This window comes from Haliotis cracherodii, unplaced genomic scaffold (genome assembly GCF_022045235.1).
Source record: "Haliotis cracherodii isolate W230 unplaced genomic scaffold, xgHalCrac1.p SCAF_18, whole genome shotgun sequence".
Taxonomy (NCBI): Eukaryota; Metazoa; Mollusca; class Gastropoda; order Lepetellida; family Haliotidae; genus Haliotis; species Haliotis cracherodii.
In genome coordinates this window covers 19,936,918-19,964,836 of record NW_027266273.1, presented here as the reverse complement: position 1 = coordinate 19,964,836, position 27,919 = coordinate 19,936,918, and the positions used below count along the sequence as shown (strand labels likewise).

General features: G+C 43.1%; 2 protein-coding genes across 2 annotated transcripts; one reads left to right on the top strand and one right to left on the bottom strand.

Annotated features, from left to right (window-relative positions):
- Positions 1–27,115, bottom strand: LOC139465858 (methionine--tRNA ligase, cytoplasmic-like). Its single transcript, XM_071247815.1, has 24 exons — positions 26,896–27,115; positions 22,009–22,099; positions 21,204–21,285; positions 18,645–18,773; positions 17,826–17,898; positions 17,034–17,149; positions 16,421–16,555; positions 15,556–15,665; positions 14,650–14,766; positions 13,869–14,072; positions 13,097–13,186; positions 12,452–12,638; positions 11,218–11,388; positions 10,567–10,662; positions 9,119–9,236; positions 7,443–7,656; positions 6,408–6,539; positions 5,920–6,024; positions 4,706–4,889; positions 4,146–4,217; positions 2,851–2,916; positions 2,210–2,353; positions 1,324–1,452; positions 1–418 (listed from the first exon to the last, which is right to left on the bottom strand). Exons 1-24 carry the CDS (start codon positions 26,993–26,995, stop codon positions 257–259), a joined length of 3,027 nt encoding a protein of 1,008 aa, XP_071103916.1. The 5' UTR covers positions 26,996–27,115; the 3' UTR covers positions 1–256.
- Positions 18,825–20,090, top strand: LOC139465983 (uncharacterized; the record flags this gene model as incomplete). The annotated part of the gene is made up of 2 exons (XM_071247998.1): positions 18,825–18,848; positions 19,155–20,090. Coding segments are annotated over exons 1-2 (960 nt in total), but the record flags the coding sequence as incomplete, so codon positions are not given.
- Positions 27,116–27,919: the final 804 nt, after the last annotated feature.

Sequence of the window (27,919 nt, the reverse complement as noted above, 5' to 3'; positions counted from 1 at the left end):
CAGCCCGAGGCAAATCTGTTGGCCTACGGGCCGATGTCTATTTTGACCACTGGATGTCGGCCTTCTGACAACTAAGACAATTTTCATGGTAATAATTTGTTTATTAGCCTAAACCTAACCCTAACAATTTATACAATTTATACAATCATGTACAATTCTGATGGTCATTGTATAGATATATTTTGAAAATGGATGTATCACGTGTATCATTGCACCTCTTCTGCAGGACAACACAAATGTGTCAATGACAAACAGTTTATTTCTTCTTGCCCTTCTTCTTCCCACCCCCGACTGTCTGGTCTGGGTCCAAACCCTGAGCCACGGCAAGCTGACGCTTGAGATCCAGGAGCTTGGCAACAGCGGCATCAATGGCCACTTTGTCTCCCTTCTGTGTCTTGAGCTCCCGGACAACGGTGCCCTGCAATATGACGAAGAAACATGAACAGTCTTGTCCAAACATACATAGCAGGGTCCAGATCAACAAAGTGATCTTAGCGTTATGACTATCGTAACTCTCATAGATTAAGGACAGTCCTAGATTTGAGGAATTGGGCCTGAGTATGACTGAGTATGTGTTTAACCTTTCATACCCTTTCATGTGGGTGCTGTTACTGTGGTGTTGCTGCTGTGGGTGTTGCTGTTATGGGTGTTGTTACTGTGGCTGTTTCTGCTGTGGGTGTTGTTGCTGTGGGTGTTGCTGCTGTTGTTGTGGGTGTTGTTACTGTGGGTGTGGATGTTGTGGGTGTTGCTGCTGTGGGTGTTGCTGTTGTGGGTGTTGCTGTTGTGGGTGGTGCTGCTGTGGGTGTTGCTGCTGTGGGTGTGGCTGTTGTGGGTGTTGCTGCTGTGGGTGTTGCTGTTGTGGGTGTTGCTGCTGTGGGTGTTGCTGTTGTGGGTGTTGCTGCTGTGGGTGTTGCTGTTGTGGGTGTTGCTGCTGTGGGTGTTATTACTGAGGGTGTTGCTGTTGTGGGTGTTGTTGCTGTGGGGGTTATTACTGAGGGTGTTGCTGTTGTGGGTGTTGTTACTGTGGGTGTTGTTGCTGTGGGTGTTGTTGCTGTGGGTGTTATTACTGTGGGTGTTGTTGCTGTGGGTGTTATTACTGAGGGTGTTGTTGCTGTGGGTGTTGATACTGTGCGTGTTGCTGCTGTAGTGATGCTGTTGCTGCTGTGGGTGTTGCTGTTGAGGGCATTGTTACTGTGGATATTGCTGCTGAGGGTGTTACTGTGGATGTTGTTGCTGTGGGTGTTGTTACTGTAGGTGTTGTTACTGAGGGTGTTGCCGCTGAGCTGCTGTGGGTGTTGCTGTTGCTGTGCTGCTGTGACTGACCTGTGCAGAGACCTGTTCAGTGAGTCTGTCAATCTCTCCCTGGTCCCCAGAGGGTTTGGCTGGAGTGGGTGTGGCTGGAGTGGGTGTGGCTGCCGGGGCTGGTGTCGACTTTGCATCACCCTTCCCCTGCTACAACACAGAACAAGTCATCTGCAGCAGTTGATGCCAATAATGGACGTCAAGATCTCCTTGTGGTGTTCCTTATTATCCTTCATTCAAACGCAGATTTAGATCAAGTCTATATTTGTCATCTAGTTTCTGATCTATCTTCATCAATATAACAAAACATGTCAATATAACAATATTATCTCTAATTTATTTTGTCTTGGCCAGAGTCACCAAGTCAGACATTACTTGTTACAACAAAGCAACAATAAAAAAGAATCACTGTGGCTTGTAATTACCCCAGTCTGGGTCAGTCTAATCAGTAACTGGTGACATGACCAACTCTCCACAAGTAAAGGTAGAAACACATGAACCAGCTCGTCAGACATAGTAACCACACAAAGTACATTACAGTCTTCCTAGGACAAGCATGGGTTACCATGCATTGTGACAGAACCTTGCACTATACAACTGCAGGTCTAACCTTGCACTATACAACTACAGGTCTAACCTTGCACTATACAACTGCAGGTCTAACCTTGTCCTATACAACTGCAGGTCTAACCTTGCACTATACAACTGCAGGTCTAACCTTGCACTATACAACTGCAGGTCTAACCTTGCCCTATACAACTGCAGGTCTAACCTTGCACTATACAACTGCAGGTCTAACCTTGCCCTATACAACTGCAGGTCTAACCTTGCCCTATACACCTGCAGGTCTAACCTTGCCCTATACAACTGCAGTCCTAACCTTGTCCTATACAACTGCAGGTCTAACCTTGCCCTTCTTCTTGCCAGCTGCAGGAGGTTCCCCGCCCTGAGCCTTGGTCAGCTGCTTCTTCAGGTCCAGGAGTTTGTTTACAGCAGCTTCTATCAGGGCCTTCTCCGCCTTCTGGCCCTTCAGCTCCCTCACCTCATTACCCTGAAACACAGACGTCACTGTCAAGAGTTGACGGAACAGAGGCTGGTCACTCTCATAGTGGATGAATCACAGATCGGTCACTCTCATAGTGGATGAATAACAGGTCGGTCACTCTCATAGTGGAGGAATCACAGATCGGTCACTCTCATAGTGGATGAATCACAGGTCGGTCACTCTCATAGTGGATGAATCACAGATCGGTCACTCTCATAGTGGATGAATAACAGGTCGGTCACTCTCATAGTGGAGGAATCACAGGTCGATCACTCACAAAAAAGATGAATGCTGTTAAACATCACTGTAGATTTGTGGACCAAAAGTTATGTTTCATCAAGTAAATCTGAATTATTAAAAACAACACTACCTCTTTCATAGAACTGATCCATTAATAGGGTAGGTGAACAAAAAACGAACAAAACTTACCCAAATTCAAAATACTTTCTGAAAGCATTGTAAATAATGCACCTGTTTCCATGTAAGCATTGTCAGAAGTGTACCTGTTTTGCCACCTCCTGTGTCAGTCTCTCAATCTCCTCAGGGCTGGCTGCCGATGCAGGCTTGGACTAGAAACAGAAGGCAAAGACCTTAGTGACCATAGAATCAAGACTTTGAGGGAACCAAAGGATATATAGATCCTGATTATAGATCATATCGTCCTGACTGGGCGCCACCATTCTGTGTGAAGCAAACGCAAGTGATACGAGAGGTGGAATCTGATTGGTCCATAGGAGAGGCTTAGAAGGGACATAACTGGTAATAGCCACTGGTGGTGCTACAATCGAGCCCAGTAATTCCAGCCTAGTTCGGCAAGGGTGGAAAGTGGTCAGTTAACTCTCTTGCTTCGGGAAGATGAGGCAAACCAATTCAGCCAGAACGTGGGCAGTGATCTTAAGGGTACTATGGTGCAATCAGCCAGGCCAAATGTTACAGCTGGTCTCTCTGATTGTTGTCATTTCAAAACAGTATTCAATGTGACCATCCGTTTGAGGTGAGGTTAACTCGGGTTTAACACTGCGTTCAAGATTTTTATTTCAGTTATAGAGAACTTGCTTGTTTTTTACATTTTTTTGCGAGCCACTGAGATGCCATGCCCCATAATGAATACCCCACTCAGACACAGCATACTGACTCTTGAGATAACCATTCCTTGCTTTATGCCCTTAATACCGAATGCTAAGTATTTTAAGCATTCATCGAGTAAGTGAGTGAGTGAGTTGGGTTTAACGCCGCTTTTAACAGTATTACAGTTATATCGCAGCGTGTCAGCTTAATGTTGGAGGAAAGCCCAAAGTGATGCAGGTCTCAGACATTTACCACTTCAGTGAAACCCACGAGCACGGGCATGGTGCTGACAAACCTATAAACATAATCGAGGTGAACCAGGATTCGAACCCACAATCATAGGTTTCTGGCGTGCCCAAGGGACGCAACTCTGCACAACAAATCGCGGCACCAGTGCCCCCAGCATTCACCGAGACTACAAGGAACGTAGATGATTCCATAACTCTCTGTAATCACCAACTCCCCATCTTGGCCCTACGAGGCAATATTTTACGGATGCTTCTCTTTCTATCTAAGTCAATATTTTCTTACCTTTTTTTTCATACTTCCGGAAAAGCACGTGTTAGAAATCAGTGGTTTCTACGCCTACTAAAAGGTCTTTCACCATAACTCAAGTGCTGACATGTACAGGTTTTTTACCCTTTTTATACTACGGGTTTATGACGATTAAAGAAATAAATACAAACATTCTTTTCGAAGTCGTTATATGGGACATCAGTCAGAGTCTCACCTGAGCTCCTGCAAATCTCTGCTTCAGCTCCTCGATCTTGGAAGCTTCTATCTTCTGGAACAGTGGGCTGGGCTGGAATGGAAGGGAAGGAGATCCATGTTTAATCAACAAGAACCATGTTAAATAAAATTTATTTTGAAAATTACAATTACAATTTGAACAAAACCTTTGAAGAAGACACCAACTCTTCTATATGACTGACTTGTCAACGGATCAGATATGGTGATTGGGTCAAATACTGGTTCATACGTTCTGTAAATACGTACATCAACAAGCCACTACCAGATGCAGGGGAAGACTGGATGAGTCCATTCCATCAGAGACAACAAATCATTGAAACAATAAAAAACTCTTACTTGACACCAAATCTGGAACTGTGTCTCAAAATTCACAGGCCTCAAATTTGAAAATTGGTCACAAAAAGAGCTGTAGCAGTACAAATGCTACAAGTTCTACATTCTAAAACTGTTGTTGAACTCTAACACAAAAGATACTGGACTTTCCTAATTTGTGTTTGAGGCCTCTGGGTCTCAGCACACTTCTCCACATAGAGTTGTTACCTTGCCAATCTTGTGTCCAGATTTGAGCTGACAGGTGAAGTTACTGACGATGATGTTGCAGTCTGCTGGGGCGTTGAGCTGCTCCTGTATGATGCCGCTGGTGACGGGCAGGTAGGGTTGGAGCAACACAGACAGCAGGCACGCGATGTTGGCAGACAGACTCACAACACATCCAGATCTGGCCCTGTGGACAACACAACAATAACCACATATATGAGATTACTACGTGATAAATTGCAAAGGACAATGAAGAGCGACAGGTGGTTTATTTCATGACAATTGTTCATGACGTCATATCAGAAGGGTCGCAACTAGATGACACTGTATATTGGTGTTTCTAGTGAGTTGTTCCCCATAAAGATGTAGCTTGGCAATGCAGATAAACGCAATGGCCGAACGATCACAGGAGAAAGAGGGAGAGATATGAAAATCGTTACTGAGAGAAAAACTACAGGTAATCGATGTGAGGGTTGTGAGAATATGCAGGAAATACCCACCTGTGCATAAAATAGACTTGTCCGACATTGCCGAGGTCGGATTCTACTGAGGGAGTCATCATTATTGAAATACGGGTAAATATCTTCAATGCTTATACATTTTATCATGATACATAAAGATGCTGTAAATAATGTTGATATCTCATATAAGAAATAAATGACTTGCGGTCATTGTTTATCATACAACAATGCAGGGAGAAAACAACATTCTATTTCACGACAAACTACGAACCACAAGTGATTTATTGTCCCCTTCTTCATTGTCTGGCACAACCACATAAGACCAACACCACCTCACCCTCAGCCATAAGAGGCACTCAAGAATATAATGGAATATGATTTTATTCATATTACCTGTGAGAGTGAGTGAGTGAGTAATGTTTTACGCTGCTTTTAGCAATATTCCAGCAATATTACGGCATGGGACACCAGAAATGGGCTTCACACATTGTACCCATGTCGGGAATCGAACCCGTGTCTTCGGCGTGACGAGCGAACGCTTTAACCACAAAGCTACCCGACCGCCCCTTACCTGTGAGAACATCATGATCATAAAAATTAACATAAATAATCCATGTGTCATATATATAGGTCATGAAATGCATTACTGTTGTTCATCGCTCATGATGACATTGGGTCAGCCACTGGCTCACTTCAGCCCCTTGAGTTGTTAACAGAATAACTTGGACTGTCACAAAGTTTCCTCTGGTTACGTACCTTTCCTGTGGAGTCCCCTTGGCTAGCACCCATGGTTTGTTGGCCTGCATGTACTGGTTCCCCAGGCGTGAGATACTCAGAATATTACGAATGGAGTCTCGTAACCTGCAGCAAAATTACAAAGAAAACAAAATTTCATGTTCGGAAATCGATTGCAAAGTGTAAAAGACACAGTTCATCACATCACCAGAGCAACATCTACAAACTCACATGTGGCAGTTTACAACATCAACGATACAAACATATGTGACACCTCACCCTTTGTGTGTCCGACCCTGTGTTCCAAAACCTGTGTTACCCAAATCCAGTATTACCCAACCCTGTGTTCAAAACGCTATTTTACCCACTCTGTCTTCCTTGTGTTGCCTTACCCACTGCTATCACTCTGTGTTACCCCTGTCAGTGTTACCCCACCCTATAACCCCACCCTATGCTCCAACACCGTTTACCCCTCCTCTGCACCCTGTCCCACCTGTCCTGTCACCCACCTGACACTCTCCATGTTGTCAACGTAGGTGGCCAGCTCCCTGTTGACGAGAGCGATCAACTTCTTGTCTTCCTGAGAGAGATTCATGTCCTGGATGGTCCCCTCAAAGCAATTGGACACAAACATCAGCGCCCTGAAAACATCACACAATTATCATAAGTCTGCTGACATTCAGAAGCAGGGGTGGTCACATGTATTTCTCCAATTCAACTCCAGGAGTTATTAGCAGTCAATTCAAACCTGTACAACCAAATGCACATTCTTGGAGTTACTGTCATTGACAGTGGTTTCATTATCTCACACGCATGGTGTCAAAAATGTGTGGCAGCAGCAGTCAATTTCAGAGAAAACCTAAAAACATCTCCATTTATATTGAGCTCCTTAAATAAGTATCACGATAAATATCACAACCCAAGAATCACAATATTTATCAATAGATAGGTAGTCTTAATGCGGCACCTCGGCTATCTTTGCTGAAGCAGCAGAAAAACTTGATAACATATTTCTCCCCATAAGACAGATTATTGTTTGTTTGTTGTTTAGCTCCGCACTCAGCAATATTCTGTCTATATGACGGCGGTCTGTAAATAATCGAGTCTGGACCAGACAATCCAGTGATTGACATCCTGGACATTAATTTGGGATACATCGACATGCATCAATCAAGTCACCGAGCCTGACCACCCGATCCCGTTAGTCGCCTCTAACGACAAGCATAGTCCTTTTACAAGCAATGGGTTGATGAAGAACTATTTTACCCTGATCTTCACGGGTCCATTCATCCTCATAACATACATGGGTAGCTTGAAGATCAATTCTAACCCAGATCAAAGACAGGTTACAGTGAAATGTTTATAAGACCAAGTAATTAAACTGGCACAACTGACACATTCTCTACAGTATTATTACCGGCATATCTATGTGTGTACATCTTGACTTACTTCAATGTACAAATTGATTCTATTCCTACAGATCATCAGCACCTTATTGCCTTTATGTCCAAACACCCTTAATAACAGAACTCTGTAGACCATACCTGTTGATGAAGTTGCCGATGTTGTTGAGGAGTTCGCTGTTGTTTTTCAAGAGGAAGTCATCCCAGCTGAAGGCAGAATCCTGGGACTCTGGTCTGACATAGAGGAGGTAGAATCGGTACACGTCTGGTGCGATGCCGGTGTCCCGAGCCTGGTCCCCGAACACACCGACACCTCGGCTCTTGGAGAACTTGCCATCCTCGTAGTTGAGGTACTCTGGAGGAAAGTAGATCATGAAATCACACTGAGCGATAATCAGTTTCAAAATGTCAAATCCCAACTGTCAACTCTATAAATACATCATATCAACTGAACGTGATTGTTTATAATGTGTAATGAAATTAAAATATGGAGTTTCACTTGAAGATGTCACATGTTCCCAATTCCTCAAACAAGCTACATAGTACGCTGTGTGGTGAGGAACAGCACCAACATGACCAGTAACATGAGGGAGTGAGTGAGTGAGTGAGTGAGTGAGTGAGTGAGTGAGTGGGTGGGTGGGTGGGTGGGTGGGTGGGTGGGTGGCTGGGTGAGTGAGTGAGTGAGTGAGTGAGTAAGTGAGTGAAGAGTACTTAAGTTATATCATGGCGTGTAAGTTTGGTGTGGGAGGAAAGCCCTAAGTGATGCAGGTCTCGAAACATTTACCACTTTGCCAAAACCCACACCTCCAGAAACATAATCGTGGCGGACCATGATTTCAAACCACAATCACAGGTTTCTGGCACATCATGGGACACAACTCTGCACAGCGAACACGGCAGGAACAATCAATGAAGCATTGAAACAGTCAAATGGACCAAACACTTGTATAAGCCGAACAAGAAACTACGACAGCTTGAGCACAGGTTCATGATGACACACAGCCAAGCACACATTGTGACCACCCAGTCCTCATTAGTCAGCTGCCCCGTCAAGATCTGGGGTAAAATTGGCCTTCAGCATCCCATGCCTGTCACACCCCATAAAAATCCGGGTTAGAATTGTTTTTCAGCAACCCATGCTTGTTACAAGGGGCGACTAACGGGATAGGGTGGTCAGACTTGCTGACTTGGTTGTCATGATGTCATTCATCATATTTTAATTACATAGATCAATGCTAATGATGTCAGTCACTGGTTTGTCTTGGCCAAGGTGAAGATTCCGGGGTAGAATAGGTCTTCATCAACCCATGCTTGCCGTAAAAGGTGATTATGCTCGTCATAAAAGGCGACTAACGGGATCGGGTGGTCAGGCTCGCTGACTTGGTTGATGCATGTCATCGATCCCAAATGCGTGGATTGATGCTCATGATATCAATCACTGGATTGTCTGGTCTAGACTCGATTATTTACAGACCGCCGTCATATAGCTGTAATATTGCTGAGTGCGGCGTTAAACAACCAACCAACCAACTGGGCCAAGGTCTATGATTTACAGACTGTCGCCTCATAGCTGGAACATTGCTGAATGCAGTGTTAAACAACAAACAAGCATTAGTCAACTCCTATGACAAGTATGGCATCCTGGGGCTCTCTTCTGCCCTAAATCCCCATAGGGGACTTCTTACTGAGAATACTTCACTTTATACAAAATCCTATCAATCTAGAGAAAAAACACCAAACAATCTAACACAGCCCTTGTGACAAACACCTCACGTAACCTGACCACACTTCAGTGTTGGTCTACAGACAATACCCACCTGTTGCCACCATGCTGTTGACAATGGTGTAGTTGTCGTCAGCTCCCAGCAGGGTGCAGGGGAAGATGACGCTGTGGAAGGGAACGTTGTCCTTGCCGAGGAAGTTGTACATCTCCACCTACAGACAGTACAGGTCATGAATTCTACACGTGGCAAGCGTAAAGCCGAGAGATTTGTAGGACATGGTAGGCTTCATAGTCCTCAAAGTTTCTGGATGCAACAGTTTCTAGTAGGCTGGCTGAACCAGATCGACAAGAGAGCAATTCAAGGCCTGTTTCAACCAGACTGGTTTCTACTCTACAGGTCAAATGCAGATTGGATGCCTATTCAGAAAGAGCGAATTCCTGCTAGATTCCAACTTTATTTGAGCATGGTTTATTCTCCCTGCAGTGTTTTATTTAAGAATTTACCTTCACTTTGTGTGAGTTCATTGGAGTATGAACCTTCATAGAGTGAGGGCCAAACTGTATGAACGTCAGAGCTTGCGATGACCTTCCTACAATGTTTGGCCCTCACTCTATGAAGGTTCATACTCCAATGAACTATCACAGTGTGAAAGTCAATTCTTATAATGTTTTCATCACAATTTCTTACCTCAAGGGATGTAGGCCAAGATCTTAACACTATTTTATTTAGTACGTGTGACTTCATGTTTACACTGACAGCCATACAACAACCAGCTATATTGCGGAATAAGATAGAAACATCAGAAACATCTTACACAACACATGTATTCAAATGACATCACCATTAGATGAGAAAGGTCTGTAAAGAACTACCTCAGTAAGTCAGTCACAATAACAGAGTGTCGTAATACATTTACATCAAGTACAAGACGTCCAAACGGCTGACACGATTAACGTGACGGGAGAGATTTCCAAAGTTGTTAATGAACCTGTGGCGGTTACATGTGTTAGTCATCATTGATCAACTGGCCGATCATTGAAAGGTAATTAAAGTTGCGTCAAACAGACACTAAGGTAAATTCATAGATTGCTGGAGACGGTCACTGTCAGCCTAGACACGGATCGATTCTATGATAGTTTGGATGTGTATTTCTTCGTTTGCTCAATAGGTTTGACCGTAGCGAGGATATTCGTGATCAATCATGCAGTCAAGCTCTCTGACTTTTCTCAATGCATACTGAAATGCTGAGACCAAGATTAAAGGTTCAAAAAGATCAGAAAGAACGCTTATGTATGTTCCCCCAGGAATGTGGAAGTAGTCTGCCAGTGTTTACGTCATTTTAAGAACACAGTCTTGTGAAAAACGCATGACAACCATAAGCACATAAGCACTAGGGCCCATTGCTTATTGCTTCTATCACTTATTTGAACCATTGTATTGCCATTTTGATTGTAAACCTAAAACTGTTGGTTTAAATATATTTCATTTCCGACACCATATACATTGACTCATCACCATCTAGGAACCGGTACTACTCTTACCTTGTCTGGGTTCTTCCACCACTTCTTCCACTCCTTGGTGTAGTTGGCTGTGATGGAGATGTAGCCGATGGGAGCATCAAACCACACATAGAACACCTGCAACATTGTCACGTCAACACCATCAGCCCCAACTTCACCATCTCGTTTCAGACTTGCACACTATGTCACGGAAACAATCTTGACACTTCATTCTTATAATTATGCTTAACCTTGTGAGTTTGATTATTTTGATAAGCCAGTCCTCATTAGATTAACTAGAACTACATGCAGTATTGAACGTATTGATAAATCTCCTATATGCAAGAAAACAACATTTTTTACTACACACTGCTATATCCAATGTTCCAAGAAACATCTGAGACGCCTTTTGCAAGGTCCCCTAAACCTAAGCACTTCGATTATGCGATCACAAGAGTTACTAAATGGGGAACAAGTGAAGCAACTGGGCTGATTTCAACATGGCATCCCCCTTCGCGATACAGTGTGTGGACATCACAAATAGAGACTTGACCGCATCCGCCATCTTTGCCTCATCAGAGTGGGGGGCGATGCTAGAGGGCACGCGCAACACGCGGAACCTTCATAAGGAAATATTATGATGCTCGTTGGTACATCAGCACTTCACGGGTTATTGAATTCGCAGCTGCTCACCTTATCAGTGTAACCTTCTAGCGGCACAGGCGTTCCCCACTTCAGATCGCGGCTGATGCATCGAGGCTTTAAGCCGTCCCTGATCCACGATGACGTGATTACTTGTGCGTTGTGTGTCCACGTTCCCGTCTCAAACACTCTGTCCAGATGCTGACGCAGCTGGGGTTCAACCTGGGAAGAAGCCTCTATGTTCACAACATGATCACAGAATTCAACATTCCACGTTGAACTAAAAACAGCGTAAGTGTAAGTATCTGTAAGTGTGTGACTTCTCATCTTCATCAGCTCGATACCATCAGGCCAGGAGGAGATCAACCAATGTCATCATATTGTACAGGGGGCGTCACTGATTGGAAATTATGGTTCTGATATATCAACTCAAACGTATCACGCTATATCATGCTGTATAGACAAGAATTACTCAGGTAGACCTGCAGTCGGCAGTCAAATAATGAACTCAATGCTACACTTTTGCTGAATATGAATTAGGCTGATCCATTAAATTTTCTTCTTATGGTTCATCTTAACCATGGTGTCCGGGGCTCGATCCCTAGCCGCGTCATACCAAGAGACGTTAAAAGATGGTAATTGTTGTTACCCTTTCTGGTGCTCGGCATTAAGGGGCTAAAACAAGGACTGGTCGGCTCGGAGTCAGTATACTGTGTCTGAGTGGGGTATTCATGTTAAACTGCGGCATGGTATCTCAGTGTGCTAGCACTATAAATCGGCATCAGTCCGGACTAGTACAAGCAGACAGACAGACAGACAGACAGACAGACAGACAGACAGACACACACACACACACACACACACACACACACACACATACACGTGCATGCACGTCGCTATATAGGTGCAATAAACTTGGACACGATGTTAAACCCAATTTCACCTCACCTCACCTTAACCATGGTAATCTTAATAAATCTGAACATTTCAGTGGAAGTAAATCATTAAATTAATGTGGATAATGATTATTTTGATATGCGATGACATCGTACATTGTACACGTTTAAATAAACAGTGAATGATATTTGATATGTGATTACATCGCAATATTGTACATGTTTAAAAGAAACAGTGAATGTTTTCTTACACCAGTTAGCAATTCAGGGATTCACCAATGATCCCATTTCATGGTTGTACAATTACTAAACATCAGGCTGATCACAAGATACTCTATTGAAGTCAGCTACTAAGACAAGCAGCAATCCCATGAATGACCAGTGCCTACCTTGGGCAGGTCCAGGAAGAGATGCTGGGACGTCTTGATGACGGGGGTGCTGCTGCAGATCTTACACTTGGGCTTCTTCAACTCCACGGCGTTGATGAGTTTGCCACAGCCATCACACTGGTCCCCTCTTGCATCATCGTAGCCGCACAGTGGACATGTCCCTTCCACGAACCGATCAGCCAGGAACCTGCACAAGAAACAAATGTCTCAGAACTTCTTTCTGTTCATTCTGCAGCAAGTGCCTATGTGCAAGTTGTTGTTTTAATCAGAGTGTGTTTTCTTTTAATGAGCTTTTTGGAAAGCTTTTTTGCATTTTACATATAATTACGTTCATCCCTTAACCTTCAGCACTCTAAAAGGGTGTCTAAGCCGGGACAAAATGGCAGTCTCAGCACTTTTGATTGAAACCCAATTTTGTCTGTCTGCTTACACAAATACAAGACATAGATCCATCTATCACCTAGTTATCAGCACATAATACAGAGACAATGTCTGGCAACGTCTAAGTTTCACACAGGGCAAGACTGCATGTTCCATCTCTACACTTAGTACCATCTTATCCCTAATACTTGGACTGCATCTGAAAAACAATGTTCTCAACAATATCTCGCAAGTATCAAACACAAGGAAATGAGATATGCGTACCTGACACACTTCTGACACTGAAGCTGGTCTACACTGTCCTTGAGGATGAAGCCTTGATTGTACAACTTCCAGAATATATCCTGAGCAATTCTAGAATACAACAGTTGAGTCAGCACAGTGTGAAGTTTAAAGACTAGCAAACATGGTACTCACACTCATTATCAAAACCATTATCCCTTGTATTATGTCTCCAGGCTATTGTCACTGACACCCCGGACCCATGTGACACCAAGTCGGGGGTCAGCAGTGACGTCATCTCCATCTGACTTAGGGACAGGTCATTTATCATAGAGATGGGATGAGGGATGGGGTGGGGGGTGGAGGGTTTCATGAAATATTGACACAACAACGAAAGAGGGGGTTCACCAAATTTAAGAGGAATCAATGAGAGTTCTAGTTTTCAGATAAAAATGTCACCAAATTGAACACTATACATGGACTGGTCGTTTATTATATGGAATGGGGAGTGGTGGGGGAGGGGGAGGTCATGGGGAAATGTTACTTGTATTTGGGGGCGTGATACGTTACACATAATGGGTGTGTGGGGTGTCAGGAAATTATTAAGGCCAAGCTAGCCCTTCCCAAACAGACCCATCCTCCCACATAGATCAATATCACCAATTCAGCACTGAATTTCTCTCACAGAAAACCTTGAAACTGATCAACAATCAAAATGCTTCTGAACCCCCCCTCCAACCCCAACCTCACTCACTCACTCACTCACTCACTCACCCAGAGTCACTCCAACAAATCAGATAATTCCTACACCTACTCAGTTTGTTCTTTTGTTGTTGTCCTGCCAAAGTAGTCAAAGTCAATGTTGAGCCACTGGTAGATCTCGGCGTGAAGTTTGTTGTATTTATCACAGATCTGTTGTGGGGTGAGGCCTTCTTCCATGGCCTTCGTCTCAGTGGCAGTGCCGTACTCATCAGTGCCACACACATACAGCACATTGCGGTTCCGCAGTCGACAGAACCTACAAGACAATTCAAACATATCATGCACTCATACACTGACTATCCCACAGATATCATATTCTTATTTATTACTCGCCCTTTGAAGATACCGCTGTTTAATAGCAAAGAGCATGCTTATATAATGCAGAAACTAGTTTCAAAACTAACAAATACTGAAAACTCTCAACATCTCTGGGCTTATCTAATCACATTGTATGTGGAGATGATGGATCACTGAGAGGAGTTATGCCCACTCGATGACCCCAGCAACCCTGTCACCATACTGACATCACAGGGCATTGTTTTGCTGGTGTATCTTGCAACAAAATTTCACAAATTACATCATAGGGTATTGTGATGTGTTTGGAACCTTCGAGGTGCTGAATTCTAAAGGTAGGCCATATCCACACAATTGGGATATGATGACCAACCAAGTCAGCAAGCCTGACTGCCTGATCCCGTAAGTCGCCTCTTACAAAAAGTATAGTCACCTTTTACAGCAAGCATGGGTTGCTGAAGACCTATTCTAACCCGGATCTTAACGGGTTACCGTCAGAAGTAATAACAGTGTAAATGTGAGAGGATACTGCAGCTCACCTGGAGAAGACATCGCCACTGAGCACACAGCCGATGATGTTGCCGAGGTGAGGGACGTTGTTGACGTAGGGCAAGGCACTGGTTATGAATATATTCTTCTCCCCCTCACAAGGTAATCTGAATGTACATCACAACAATAATTAGGCAGGTTCTAACATAGTGATACTCAATTACTATCACTATTATAAGGGTAACGCTATTTTTCAAGGCATTATCATTTGCAGAAGCCCGAGGTCTTCCATTAACTCTCTGACGAAGGAGGGCAGTTGAAAAGACCGAGGGCTTCTGCAAATGATAATGCCTTGAAAAATAGCGTTACCCTTATTATAGCTAAAATAGATGGAATTTTTTATCAAATAAAAAGAAACAACAATATCGGTTCTGAAACACTTACTGCAATCAACACGAATGTCACTGACCCACTTTTAGAAATGTGGAAACGTCATAGAACAAACCAGATGACGTCACTATTCAACGTGACATCACTATCCCTACCCTTTGATGTCACCGAACAACAGGCGTGATAATGGCCCGTCGTCAAGCAATATGAGGGCATTATCAAGTTACAGTGCATTATCAGTTTAATGATAATTCTATCCATTTTAGTGATAAAGAAATATAATAAGCAACCAGCTGAAGAGGACAAGAAGGAACCAAATGTTGACATATACTTCAAGGTCATAGTATTCATACATCATAACTTTCACAGGGCAAGGGCGGCCCAGTCGTCTTTGGTGCCACAATTCATAAAAATCTGGGCTATGTTAGTGATAAGGGAGATGAGAGAGATGTGACGTGAGTCCTGAAATGAAGCTACGGAGGTGAATGGGGACAGGTTTTCATCATAAAAGGATGGAGGTACAATACACGGGATATAAGAGGAAGTAAGATGTGTGATAGTCTCACATTGGGTGTTTGCGGAGTCTTGGTTTGGGGCTAGTGCTGGCGCCGGACAGAAAGGACTTCTCTCCTGTTGCAAGCTCCTCCGCCGTGATAGTTTTCTCTGGTTGCAGGAACTGTGGGATAGACATAATGTTGTCCTTATCAATGTTTGGAACAACACAAAGTATTCGTTGTTAACAAATAGTGGGATATCCATAATGCTATCATTGTAATGGTGGGATATAACAAAAAGTTATTCTTGTAATGGTGGGATATAGCACAAGGTATTCGTTGTAATGTGGGATATAACACAAGGTTATCCTTGTAATGGTGGAATATAACACAAGGTTTTCGTTGTAATGTGGGATATAATAAAAAACTTATTCTTGTAATGGTGGGATATAGCACAAGGTATTCGTTGTAATGTGGGATATAACACAAGGTTATCCTTGTATTGGTGGAATATAACACAAGGTTATCCGTGTAATTGTGGGCTATAACACAAGGTATTCGTTGTAATGTGGGCTATAACACAAGGTTATCCTTGTAATGGTGTGATATAACATAAGGTATTTGTTGTAAGGTGGGATATAACACAAGGTTATCCTTGTAATGGTGGAATATAACACAAGGTATTTGTTGTAATGTGTGATATAACACAAGGTTATCATTGTTAAGGTGGGATATAACACAAGGTATTCCTTGCAATGGTGGGATATAACACAAGGTCAGGTCAGCTGAGGAAAACAGGTGATACACAAAACAGTTGTTTTCAACATGGTTTGATGAAGCATGATGTGTCCTCTAGCTGGTGTAATATGACATGATCTTATCAAAGGAGAGGACTGATGCAACATGGCATCCATGTCACAGAGAAGCTTGTTTTCACCTGAAACTCATCTACCGGGGCTGCAGATTTTGCAGCCTGTTGAGCCCCTTCCGCTTTGGGGCCCTGCGTCCCCTTGTACAACTTGGCTGTGTCGATGTTGGCTGGAGGGGGCACCGGTTGGGCCAGCAGCGACACCTGCAGGAGGAAACATGGCACCAGTAGCTGGAGTTTCTATGTTAGCATCATCAACTTACAGTATCCAGGGACAGACATGTAGTGTTTTCCAAGCGATCCACAGGGGACTTACTAAGACATCTCGGTGTGCCCTTCGGAATTTAAGTGAAGGAGAATACTTTAGATTCTTCTTCAAATTCAGTGAATGTTATTTCATCATAAGCTACATAATAAACAAAGGTAATTTAGACAGTTCCGTTTCATTTAGATTGATATCATCCAACCTAATTTCCCAGGTCTACTTTATGAATTAGAATAATACTGTGGGGGAAGTATTCGTGTGTTCTTTTTACAACCTTGTCCAGATTACCTTTGTGAAATAAACAAAAGGTGTGCCCATCTGCAGGAACATATTTTAACAGTGCCAATATAACAGTGGCAATAAAACACAAGTAATTTCATATCCTAGTTTGTACTATGAGAATTGTATAAATCTTACCTTCAGAGATTGTACATTCCCCCCTTCTGTGACCTGTCTGAGTGCCCCCTCGACCTGCGTGAGATCTGCCACGGTCTGCCCCCACGCCTGGATGGATGGACACTCCTTCACACTGTCTGTAGGAATCAGAACACTGGCAGTAATGTATTGGAAGATAATAATGTGTATGCCATGGTGGCTAAGACAAATTAACTACATTGTTTAGTTGGTCTGGGACGTTGGTCCTGAGTAGGACCTGGGTACTCACAGGACTACCCGTACCTGTGGTTAGTCAAGTGACATATTGTTTTATGACATTAACAATAGAACTCCATGGTTACACTACAACTCAATAATGTTTGCATTTCTTTCTGACTATGCACGCATGCCTTCTGACTTTTATTTGTGTAAAGATAAAGCTTAAGTTAACTTAAATGTATGCATGGTCAGATTTTTTTATATGTGAATAGTATTTGCTTGGGACCTGATAAAACAATTCTCAATCCGACATTTTGTACCCAACTCTTGAGACCTACAGCGGGTACCCCCGATAGGGTTGGGTAACAGAGGATCAGGTACTGGGTAACAGGGGATCAGGTACCTGGGTAACAGGGTATCAGGTACCTGGGGTAACAGGGGGTCAGGTACCTGGAGTAGTAAGTTTGGACTTGATCCAGCCCTACTTCTGAGGGAAATAAAGTACCACCTTCAAACAACAGGTATGCTTCATATTAACAAAATAAGGTGTAAATCTATTATAGTAATACTGTTGAAATACACAGAGGAACAATACAGCGATCATGAAATATCTACCTTTCGCAAGATTACCCAGCAAGACTGGAAACAGGGTACCAAACACGATGATGTCAGCTGAAGACACTCTAGACTGAAACATAAACAACGCCTATGTTCCACAATACAATCTTAGTGCTGTGACTGTTGTATACTTTAACATGGGCTCATGATTGTCGTAACTCCCATACTTTAACATAGGCTCATGATTGTCGTAACTCCCATACTTTAACATAGGCTCATGACTGTCGTAACTCCCATACTTTAACATAGGCTCATGATTGTCGTAACTCCCATACTTTAACATGGGCTCATGACTGTCGTAACTCCCATACTTTAACATAGGCTCATGATTGTCGTAACTCCCATACTTTAACATAGGCTCATGACTGTCGTAACTCCCATACTTTAACATAAGCTCATGATTGTCGTAACTCCCATACTTTAACATAGGCTAATGATTGTCGTAACTCCCATACTTTAACATAGGCTCATGATTGTCGTAACTCCCATACTTTAACATAGGCTCATGACTGTCGTAACTCCCATACTTTAACATAGGCTCATGATTGTCGTAACTCCCATACTTTAACATGGGCTAATGATTGTCGTAACTCCCATACTTTAACATGGGCTCATGATTGTCGTAACTCCCATACTTTAACATAGGCTTATCATCATTAGTGTCGGGTAAAGCCGATTGTCGGATTGACGAGACATGCCTGTACCTAACATTGGCAAAAAACTCCTTCCTGGCCCTGCAATTTGTCAAAAGTCAAGACAGAATTATTTCATTTAATGAAGAAGAAACCGACATGATAAAAGCACAAACAAACTCACCCCGACCAAGAATTTCTTTCCTTTGAGTTTTGCCTCCAGATACTTGAGTAGAGGCTGGAGAGTCTTCTCCTGGGTCTTGTCCTGCTTGCCTTGGCCAACTGCACTCACCAGGAGGGGCACCACAACTGGCTGAAGAGAAGAGTAGGGGAGTTTTGACTCGAAAGCTACCTTTGATAGCATATGCATCAATACCATGCATTGGGGGTTACGATCGATTGTCTTAAGAGCTAAGATTGCTTAGCAAAACAGGGCCCTGATAGTCATCTGTTACAACAAGTATAGTGTACCGGATACTGATTCTGCTGGATTCTAAGGGTGCAACAATCTGGTTATACATCAGGCTTTGGGTTGACACTTCCAAGATTCTAAACTGTCTTAAAACAAAAGATTTCCCCTAAAAAAAACACCAAGACCCTGACACTTCTGGACTTTCATAAGTTCACATTTATTTTATTGTAACCAACATGAAGGATACCAAAAAAGAATGTTCCAAACTAAGGACTTTTCTAGTTTGTATCAATTCATCATTTATTCTCTCCCACTCCTTCCTCCTGTTTTCCTGCTCCACCCACCTCCTCTCCCTCTCCACCCACTTCCTCTCCCTCTCCACCCACCTCCTATCCCTCTCCACCCACCTCCTCTCCCTCTCCACCCACCTCCTCTCCCACTCCACCCACCTCCTCTCCCGCTCCACCCACCTCCTCTCCCACTCCTTCCTCCTGTTTTCCTGCTCCACCCACCTCCTCTCCTTCTCCACCCACCTCCTCTCCCTCTCCACCCACCTCCTCTCCCTCTCCACCCACTTCCTCTCCCTCTCCACCCACCTCCTCTCCCTCTCCACCCACCTCCTCTCCCTCTCCACCCACTTCCTCTCCCTCTCCACCCACTTCCTCTCCCTCTCCACCCACCTCCTCTCCCTCTCCACCCACCTCCTCTCCACCCACCTCCTCTCCCTCTCCACCCACCTCCTCTCCCTCTCCACCCACCTCCTCTCCCACTCCACCCACCTCCTCTCCCGCTCCACCCACCTCCTCTCCCACTCCTTCCTCCTGTTTTCCTGCTCCACCCACCTCCTCTCCTTCTCCACCCACCTCCTCTCCCTCTCCACCCACCTCCTCTCCACCCACCTCCTCTCCCTCTCCACCCACCTCCTCTCCCTCTCCACCAACTTCCTATCCCGCTCCACCCACTCCCTATCCCACTCCACCCACCTCCTCTCCTTCTCCACCCATCTCCTCTCCCTCTCCACCCACCTCCTCTCCCTCTCCACCCACCTCCTCTCCCTCTCCACCCACCTCCTCTCCCACTCCATCCACCTCCTCTCCCACTCCACCCACCTCCTCTCCCTCTCCACTCACCTCCTCTCCTTCTCCATCCACCTCCTCTCCCACTCCACCCACCTCCTCTCCCTCTCCACCCACCTCCTCTCCTTCTCCACCCACCTCCTCTCCCACTCCACCCACTTCCTCTCCCTCTCCACCCACCTCCTCTCCCACTCCACCCACCTCCTCTCCTTCTCCACCCACCTCCTCTCCCTCTCCACCCACCTCCTCTCCCTCTCCACCCACCTCCTCTCCTTCTCCACCCACCTCCTCTCCTTCTCCACCCACCTCCTCTCCCTCTCCACCCACCTCCTCTCCTTCTCCACCCACCTCCTCTCCCTCTCCACCCACCTCCTCTCCCACTCCACCCACCTCCTCTCCTTCTCCACCCACCTCCTCTCCCTCTCCACCCACCTCCTCTCCCTCTCCACCCACCTCCTCTCCTTCTCCACCCACCTCCTCTCCTTCTCCACCCACCTCCTCTCCTTCTCCACCCACCTCCTCTCCCTCTCCACTCACCTCCTCTCCTTCTCCATCCACCTCCTCTCCCACTCCACCCACCTCCTCTCCCTCTCCACCCACCTCCTCTCCTTCTCCACCCACCTCCTCTCCCACTCCACCCACTTCCTCTCCCTCTCCACCCACCTCCTCTCCCACTCCACCCACCTCCTCTCCTTCTCCACCCACCTCCTCTCCCTCTCCACCCACCTCCTCTCCCTCTCCACCCACCTCCTCTCCTTCTCCACCCACCTCCTCTCCTTCTCCACCCACCTCCTCTCCCTCTCCACCCACCTCCTCTCCCACTCCACCCACTTCCTCTCCCTCTCCACCCACCTCCTCTCCCACTCCACCCACCTCCTCTCCTTCTCCACCCACCTCCTCTCCCTCTCCACCCACTTCCTCTCCCTCTCCACCCACCTCCTCTCCCATCCACCTCCTCTCCCGCTCCACCCACCTCCTCTCCCACTCCATCCACCTCCTCTCCCACTCCATCCACCCCCTCTCCCACTCCACCCACCTCCTCTCCCACTCCATCCACCTCCTCTCCCGCTCCACCCACCTCCTCTCCCACTCTGCCTACCTCCTCTCCCACTCCATCCACCTCCTCTCCCGCTCCACCCACCTCCTCTCCCACTCTGCCTACCTCCTCTCCCACTCCACCCACCTCCTCACCCACTCCATCCACTTCCAAAATTCTATCCCTCCCCTCTTATCATCACTAGTAACTAGTACCCACCAACAGTTGGGAGCTCTCCCACTCCGCCCATCTCTTCTCTCCAGCCTCATCAACAATCTTCTTGCCCAAGCTCAGCAGATACCTAAACACAAAGGAATATGGTAGAAATAGTTTGGTCCCTATGTTACTAAACAGCCTGGTCCCTAACCCACAAAGCAACTCTTCTTAAGCCAAAATTCTTTATAAATGTGATTCCAGGTTTGCCTTATCTGGAGTCCCTAAACATGTTCCTTGTTTTTCTTAAATTGCACCATACCTTTTATCACAATTACATTCCATGAGCGTAAATTTGTTGTGCTTCAAGATGGACAAACATAGCATTATCTTATTTTGAAAGAAAGTTTTTACTTGACATGCTGCAAATTAAGGGTTTTCCAAAGAAAAAGAAAAAGATTTAAAATAATATCTGACCTACCTACCCTACTATCTATATAATTTGTTTTGTCCTGAAGGGATGGGTGTTTTCTACCCACTCACTTTGACAGAATACTATCAAAAATGCACTATGTTTCTTGCAAATAATGACTGTGACAGTGCTTCCAACATCAACCTTTTTTTCTTTGTTAACATTTGTTAAAATAAAGCATATCCCCATGGTTCAAATTGAGTACGGGTTTTATGTCATTTACTTTTATTCTTGCAATAACACGATGGGGACACCAGAAAGGGGCTTCACATTTTGTACCCATGCAGGGAATCATCATGGGTTTTCTACCTGATGGGAGAACACCTTAACCACTAGGTTACCTCACCCCCTGGTTAGATTTGAAATGCACCACAGAATTTGGTTTTCAAATATCCAAACCTTGTTGCTGCATTTGGTGAGAAGATGAACTCCCCGCGCTCAGGCTCCAGCACCGGCAGTTTGTTACAGGTGAGATATGGAACCACCTTCGCTGAAAAACATATGAATACCATGGAGACGAGATTTCACAGAAACCATGAAGAGTTGGGCGATATTGCATGTGACTGAAGACAGAACACTGCCACCTTATTGTTCCAGCATGCTCAGTGAGCGATATTAGTGTTGGGATTTTATCATCATTCATTGGACATAAAGTAGACAAAGAATTTTATGGATGATAACTTCCTTATTATACTGTAACTGCGACATTTTGGTATAGATCATATACTGTTGTCAACATGGTCAAGCAAGACCAAAAATGTTTACCGAAACATCACAATTACAGTAAAATAAAGAAGTTGCTAACAATAAAATTCTTTGTCTGCCTTGTTATCCGTCAACTTCTAAGAAATGCCTATTAAACATTTCATTGGTCATAATCATCATTCATCCTCAGATATTATTTTCCAGAAACTGCATGTAACAGAGCCTGAATTTACCTTGATGTGAATGTTAAGAGTCTTATTCCATTAAAGGAAGCACTTGACAAGATGCATATTCATACTCAACTCATTTAAAGATCTGATGAATGGATGAACAACGAAAAATTAAGAGAACTGCTATCGATTAGGGGCACTAATCTCTGGCCTCTTCTCGGCTGTCTTACATTGCCTGCTAGGGCTCGCTAGCTGCCGTGAGAAAATTTGCTCGCTAACGCAACTGAGCATGACAAGAGACTGGGCTACCATCTGTAAGGACAGCGTAAATAAACTTAGAGGAAATATTTGATTTACGCATTTTTGAACACTGATTGGTTACCCGTGATCTATGAAGATTTCGACAAAGGGCGCATGTTAATTAATTTCTTAAGCCTAAACAATCAGACAAAAAAAACAGCGGCAGCTCTTCGGATGTCGTTATTTGGAAATACCCCTGATGGTTATAGTTTAATAATAGAAAAGTATCGCTGCAGTGAAAACATTTTCGGATTTCGGATTGCGGGGATAATATGATACTCCCTTGTTGTCATCCACGTTTTCTGGTATTACCTTATACTTGTGCATTTGTCATCATTCACTTGATGCTCAGTTAATGAATTTATTACAGGTATAATTAGTGGCAGCACCACTTAGATTACCCATAAAGGTTCCCATTTGGCATTTATTGTGTCTGGGGTAATTATTCAATCTAAATCCAGGTTTGAAGTGAGGTGAAATGTGTGTTATGTAATATGCACGTGGTAGCCCAGCAAGAGATGAATGATCAGTTGATTTACCTTTTTGTAAATCAACGGATCATTCCGAGCCATCAAAGGATCAACCAAAAATACATTGATTGATTAATCACTGTTATCTTGCACAGTGGATATGTCAAAGTAAGTGTTTACTTTACATGTCTAGGTTTACTAAAGCAAAGGGAATACACTCAGATCATGGCGTGAGGTGCCGATGTAAGAACAATATACAATGTTCAAAGGGTGATCATTATAAAAATAGTTGTCACATGGGCTTTCTCAGCTGACCTTTGAGATATGACACCTATGTAAAAAACACCTGAAGCAAACTAAGTGATCAGTTGAGAAACGAAAACACAGGTCATAATATCCCGAAACGATATTTGCATTTTGTTTTCCTTCATAAGCTGTAGCAGTGAACAGATTCATTCTTGTTCCTATACGACTTGTTTGGGAAGTTCTTCGATGCGAGATAGATGTTGTTTTCAGTCTTTTCCTTTGTAAGCGTGTATATATTACATATTAAACATAAACATTTTAGAATTCGTTGTCATAATAATACAGATGGACATATTTTTCAGTCAATTTGTAAAATAATTGAATATTTAAGCGTTTAATAAATTTCCTAAGTGAAAATTTTGCACATTTTGACCGTAAAAATATAAACACGATAAAATAAGCAATACTCAGGAGAAATATTTACTTTGTGTTGCAAGTCAAAATAGTGTAAACGAAAATCTCACAATTACCAAGCAAGTGACTTATCAAAACTTCGTCACCATTGCCGATGCTACCCACAAAGATACCTAGATCTACATTTCCTTATTATCTCAAACTGCATGTATTTTATTTTGTTTATCAATGTGACCATATGGTCTTATACTACCAATAAAAGTGACAAATGCGCTTACGAATGGCGCGGCAGAAGTCACGAACTACTCTAGACTTCTGCCATATCATCCGGGTACTCACAGGGAAAAAACAATAACAAAGGCAACAACCAGTCCTGGGGAATTGCTTTAGATCAGGGCACTGATCTAAAGCAATTCCCCAGGACTGGTTGTTGCCTTTGTTATTATTTTTTTCCCCGTGAGTACCCGGATGATATGCAACGCAACTGAGCGTGACCAGAGACTGGGCTACCGTCTGCAAGGACAGCTAAATAAACTTGGAGGCTGGAGGCAATATTTGTTTTACGCATTTTTGCATAAACACTGATTGGTTAACCGTGCTCTATAAACATTTCGAGAAAGGGCACATGTTAATTAATTTCTTCAGCCTAAACAAACAGACAAAAAGAACGGCGGAGCTCATCGGATGCTGTCATTTGGAAATACCCCAGATGGTTTTAGTTAACCAAAAAGTATCCATGCAGTGAAAACATTTTTGGATTGCGTCGATTATACGATTACTACTCCCTTGTTGACATCCAGGTTTTCTGGTATAACCCTACACTTGTGTATTTGTCGTCATTCACTTGATGCTCAGTTAATGAATTTATTACAGGTATAATTAGTGGTAGCACCACTTAGATTACCTGACAAAGGTTCCCATTTGGCATTTATTGTGTCTGGGGTAATTATTCAATCTAAATCCAGGTTTGAAGTAAGGTGAAATGTGTGTTATGTAATATGCACATGGCAGACCAGCAAGAGGTGAATGATCAGTTGATTTACCTTTTTTTTTGTAAATCAACGGATCGTTCCTAATCATCAAAGGATTAACAGAAAATATGTTGATTGATAAATCACTGTTATCTTGCACAGTGGATATGTCAAAAGTGAGTGTTTACATGTCTAGGTTTACTAAAACAAAGGGAATACACTCATATCCTTGCGTGAAGTGCCGATGTAAAAAAAACATACTTTGTTCAAAGGGTTAACTGATAATACGTTGATTGATTGATCATTGTTATCTATTACTCAATGGATTTTTAGGAACCGTGGACGTTATGAAAATAGTTGTCACGTTGGCTTTCTCAGCTGACCCTTGAGACTTGACACCTATGTGAAACACCTGAAACAATCCAAGTGATCAGTTGAGAAACGAACACGGGTTATAATATCCCGAAACGATATATATCTTTTAAAATATGTGATTGTCACAGAGACGCGTGACATTGAATAAGTTTCTTTGTACAGCTGCAGACGAGTGGGATATTGTTCCTTTCTGTGGATATTCACGGATACATTCCTCGAACAAGGAAGTTGCCTAAAATTTATACACATAAATTTGGTAGGTTGTAATTATGATATTTGCATTTTGTTTTCCTTCATTTGCTGTAGCATTGAACCGATTCGTCCTTGTTTCTCTACGTCTTGGTTGGGAAATTCTTCAATGCACGATAGACGTTGTTTTCACAGGCCTTTTGCTTTGTAAGCGTGTATATATTACCGCCAATTTGTAAAATGTAATTCTCTCAGGCAATTTATAAAATGTGTCATTTTGACTAAAAAATCTGTCCAGATTGATTAAGACGATCAAAAGGGCCTACAAGCATCATAACAGATTATTTTATAGGATTAGAAGCCAAACAACATAGAAATGTACTTTTCAACTTAACATTTTCAGTCTCTTGGTGATGACATTAAACAACAAAATGTTTGGAATTTGTTATCATAATAATACAGATGGAAATGTTTTTCAGTCATTTTGTTAAATAACTGAATATTTAGGCGTTTAATAAATTTTAAAATGTTACACATTTTGACAGTAAAAAATAACACACTATCAAAAAGCAATGCTCAGGTGAAATATTTACTTTTTGTTGCAAGTCAAAATAGTGTAAACGAAAATCGCAAAATTACCAAGTGACTTATCAAAACTTTGTCACCATTACCGATGCTACCCACAAAGATACCTACATTAATTTTCCTTATTATCTTGAAAACTGTATTTCATTTTGTTGATCAATGTGACCATACGTCCTTATTACTACCCATAAAAGTGACTAATGCGCTTACGAATGGCGCAGCAGAGGTCGCGAACTAGTCTAGATTTCTGCTATACATCCGGGTACTCACTGGGAAAAAACAATAACAAAGGCAACAACCAGTCCCGGGGAATTGCGTTAGATCAGTGCCCCTTTAAGCTGCAAACACTGATAAAGTATATATGTAGAATATACAAACTCTTGGTAAAGCTTCTTTCTTCTCTTATAAGACTGGGGAAAAAATTAGTTTTTTATGCAGGTCAAAATTTAGGCGATTGTAAAATTTGTCAATCACTAAATCAGCTGATAACTTGACATGGGTGCAGTCCCGCTGTAACGCAAATACAATATGTAACCTATCTTCACTTATCACATTAACCTATTCTATCTGGGTGCCGTTGTACATAACAACCTTAGCGCTACGACTGTCGTAAGTCTATGTTAAGGAATGGGAGTTACGATCACCTTAGCGCGGAAATCGAGTTACTGTCACCCATAGCAAAACAAATATGGGATGGTTCTCGTACGATGTAGAAAGTGTTAGGCTATATAACATTCGAACCGTTTCGGCTACCACATAGTCTACTTTGCCAGTGTTAACAGTTTATATCGTCATTCGCAACGCTAAACACTTCATTTATAAGAACACACACATATGCAAGGAATACAGCATCGTGTTTACCATTAATTGTCACCACCACTTCCACATCCACGCCAGCTGTAGCAGCTGCAGCCAGTAACTTTACGGTCTGAAAATTCCCAACGTCCGTATAGATTTTCATCTTTGGGAAATGTCTTCCCTGTTTACTGTCTGTCAAACTATATACAACGAATCACCAATTACAGTTAGATTTCATCAGCTTGACTCGTATAACCATTCACAACATTAATGGCCGCGCCCACGAAACACATGGACAAAGGGAGGTAATTTAGTTATGGGCGAGTTACCTAACTTTACTGATACCCTTGTTCCGTATTTCTGAACTTATGCAGTGTTAATGTTATGTACATTGATCCTCTCTTTGTCACAGGATAGGCTACATACACCGTACTATGTCAAAAAAAAGTTTCATGTTTTAAATATGGAAGATTGCAGTTGACATCTATTTCAGGATCTTTCAGGACAAAACCAGTTATAGCGAATAGGTACATTACAATGAATAGGGTTATAATGCTACATGGATGTATCCTAGCTATTATGAAATGTTTTACAGTTACACCTTACAATATATATTTGCACAGAGACACATACCTATAACAGATTCATGCACTGAAGTTGACTGAAGCTTTATATCTATTCAAACATATGAGAGTAAGAAGGAATGCATGCATAGTCAGAAAGAAATGTGAACATGAGTGACTTAAGTAGTCTTACCCAAGGGTGTATCCAGCATTTTTAAAAGGGAGGGGTCCAAAATATCTAAATTCTCTCTCAGATAATTTTACTGCCTACAATTAATATACTACATTTAGTTTTCAAAAGTAGTTGTGTGTGGCGGGGTGGGGTAGGGGGTTCCCATCCCCCTGAACCTCCCTCTGCCTATGTAACCATGGATCGAGTAAAAAAGATAATTTTTGTCATTAACAAATAACAATATATATCATAAATGTGACTAACCATGTGTCCAGGTTTGTTTGTTTGTTTGTTGTTTATGCTGCACTCAGCATCATTCCAGCTACATGACGGTGGACTTTATATAATCAAG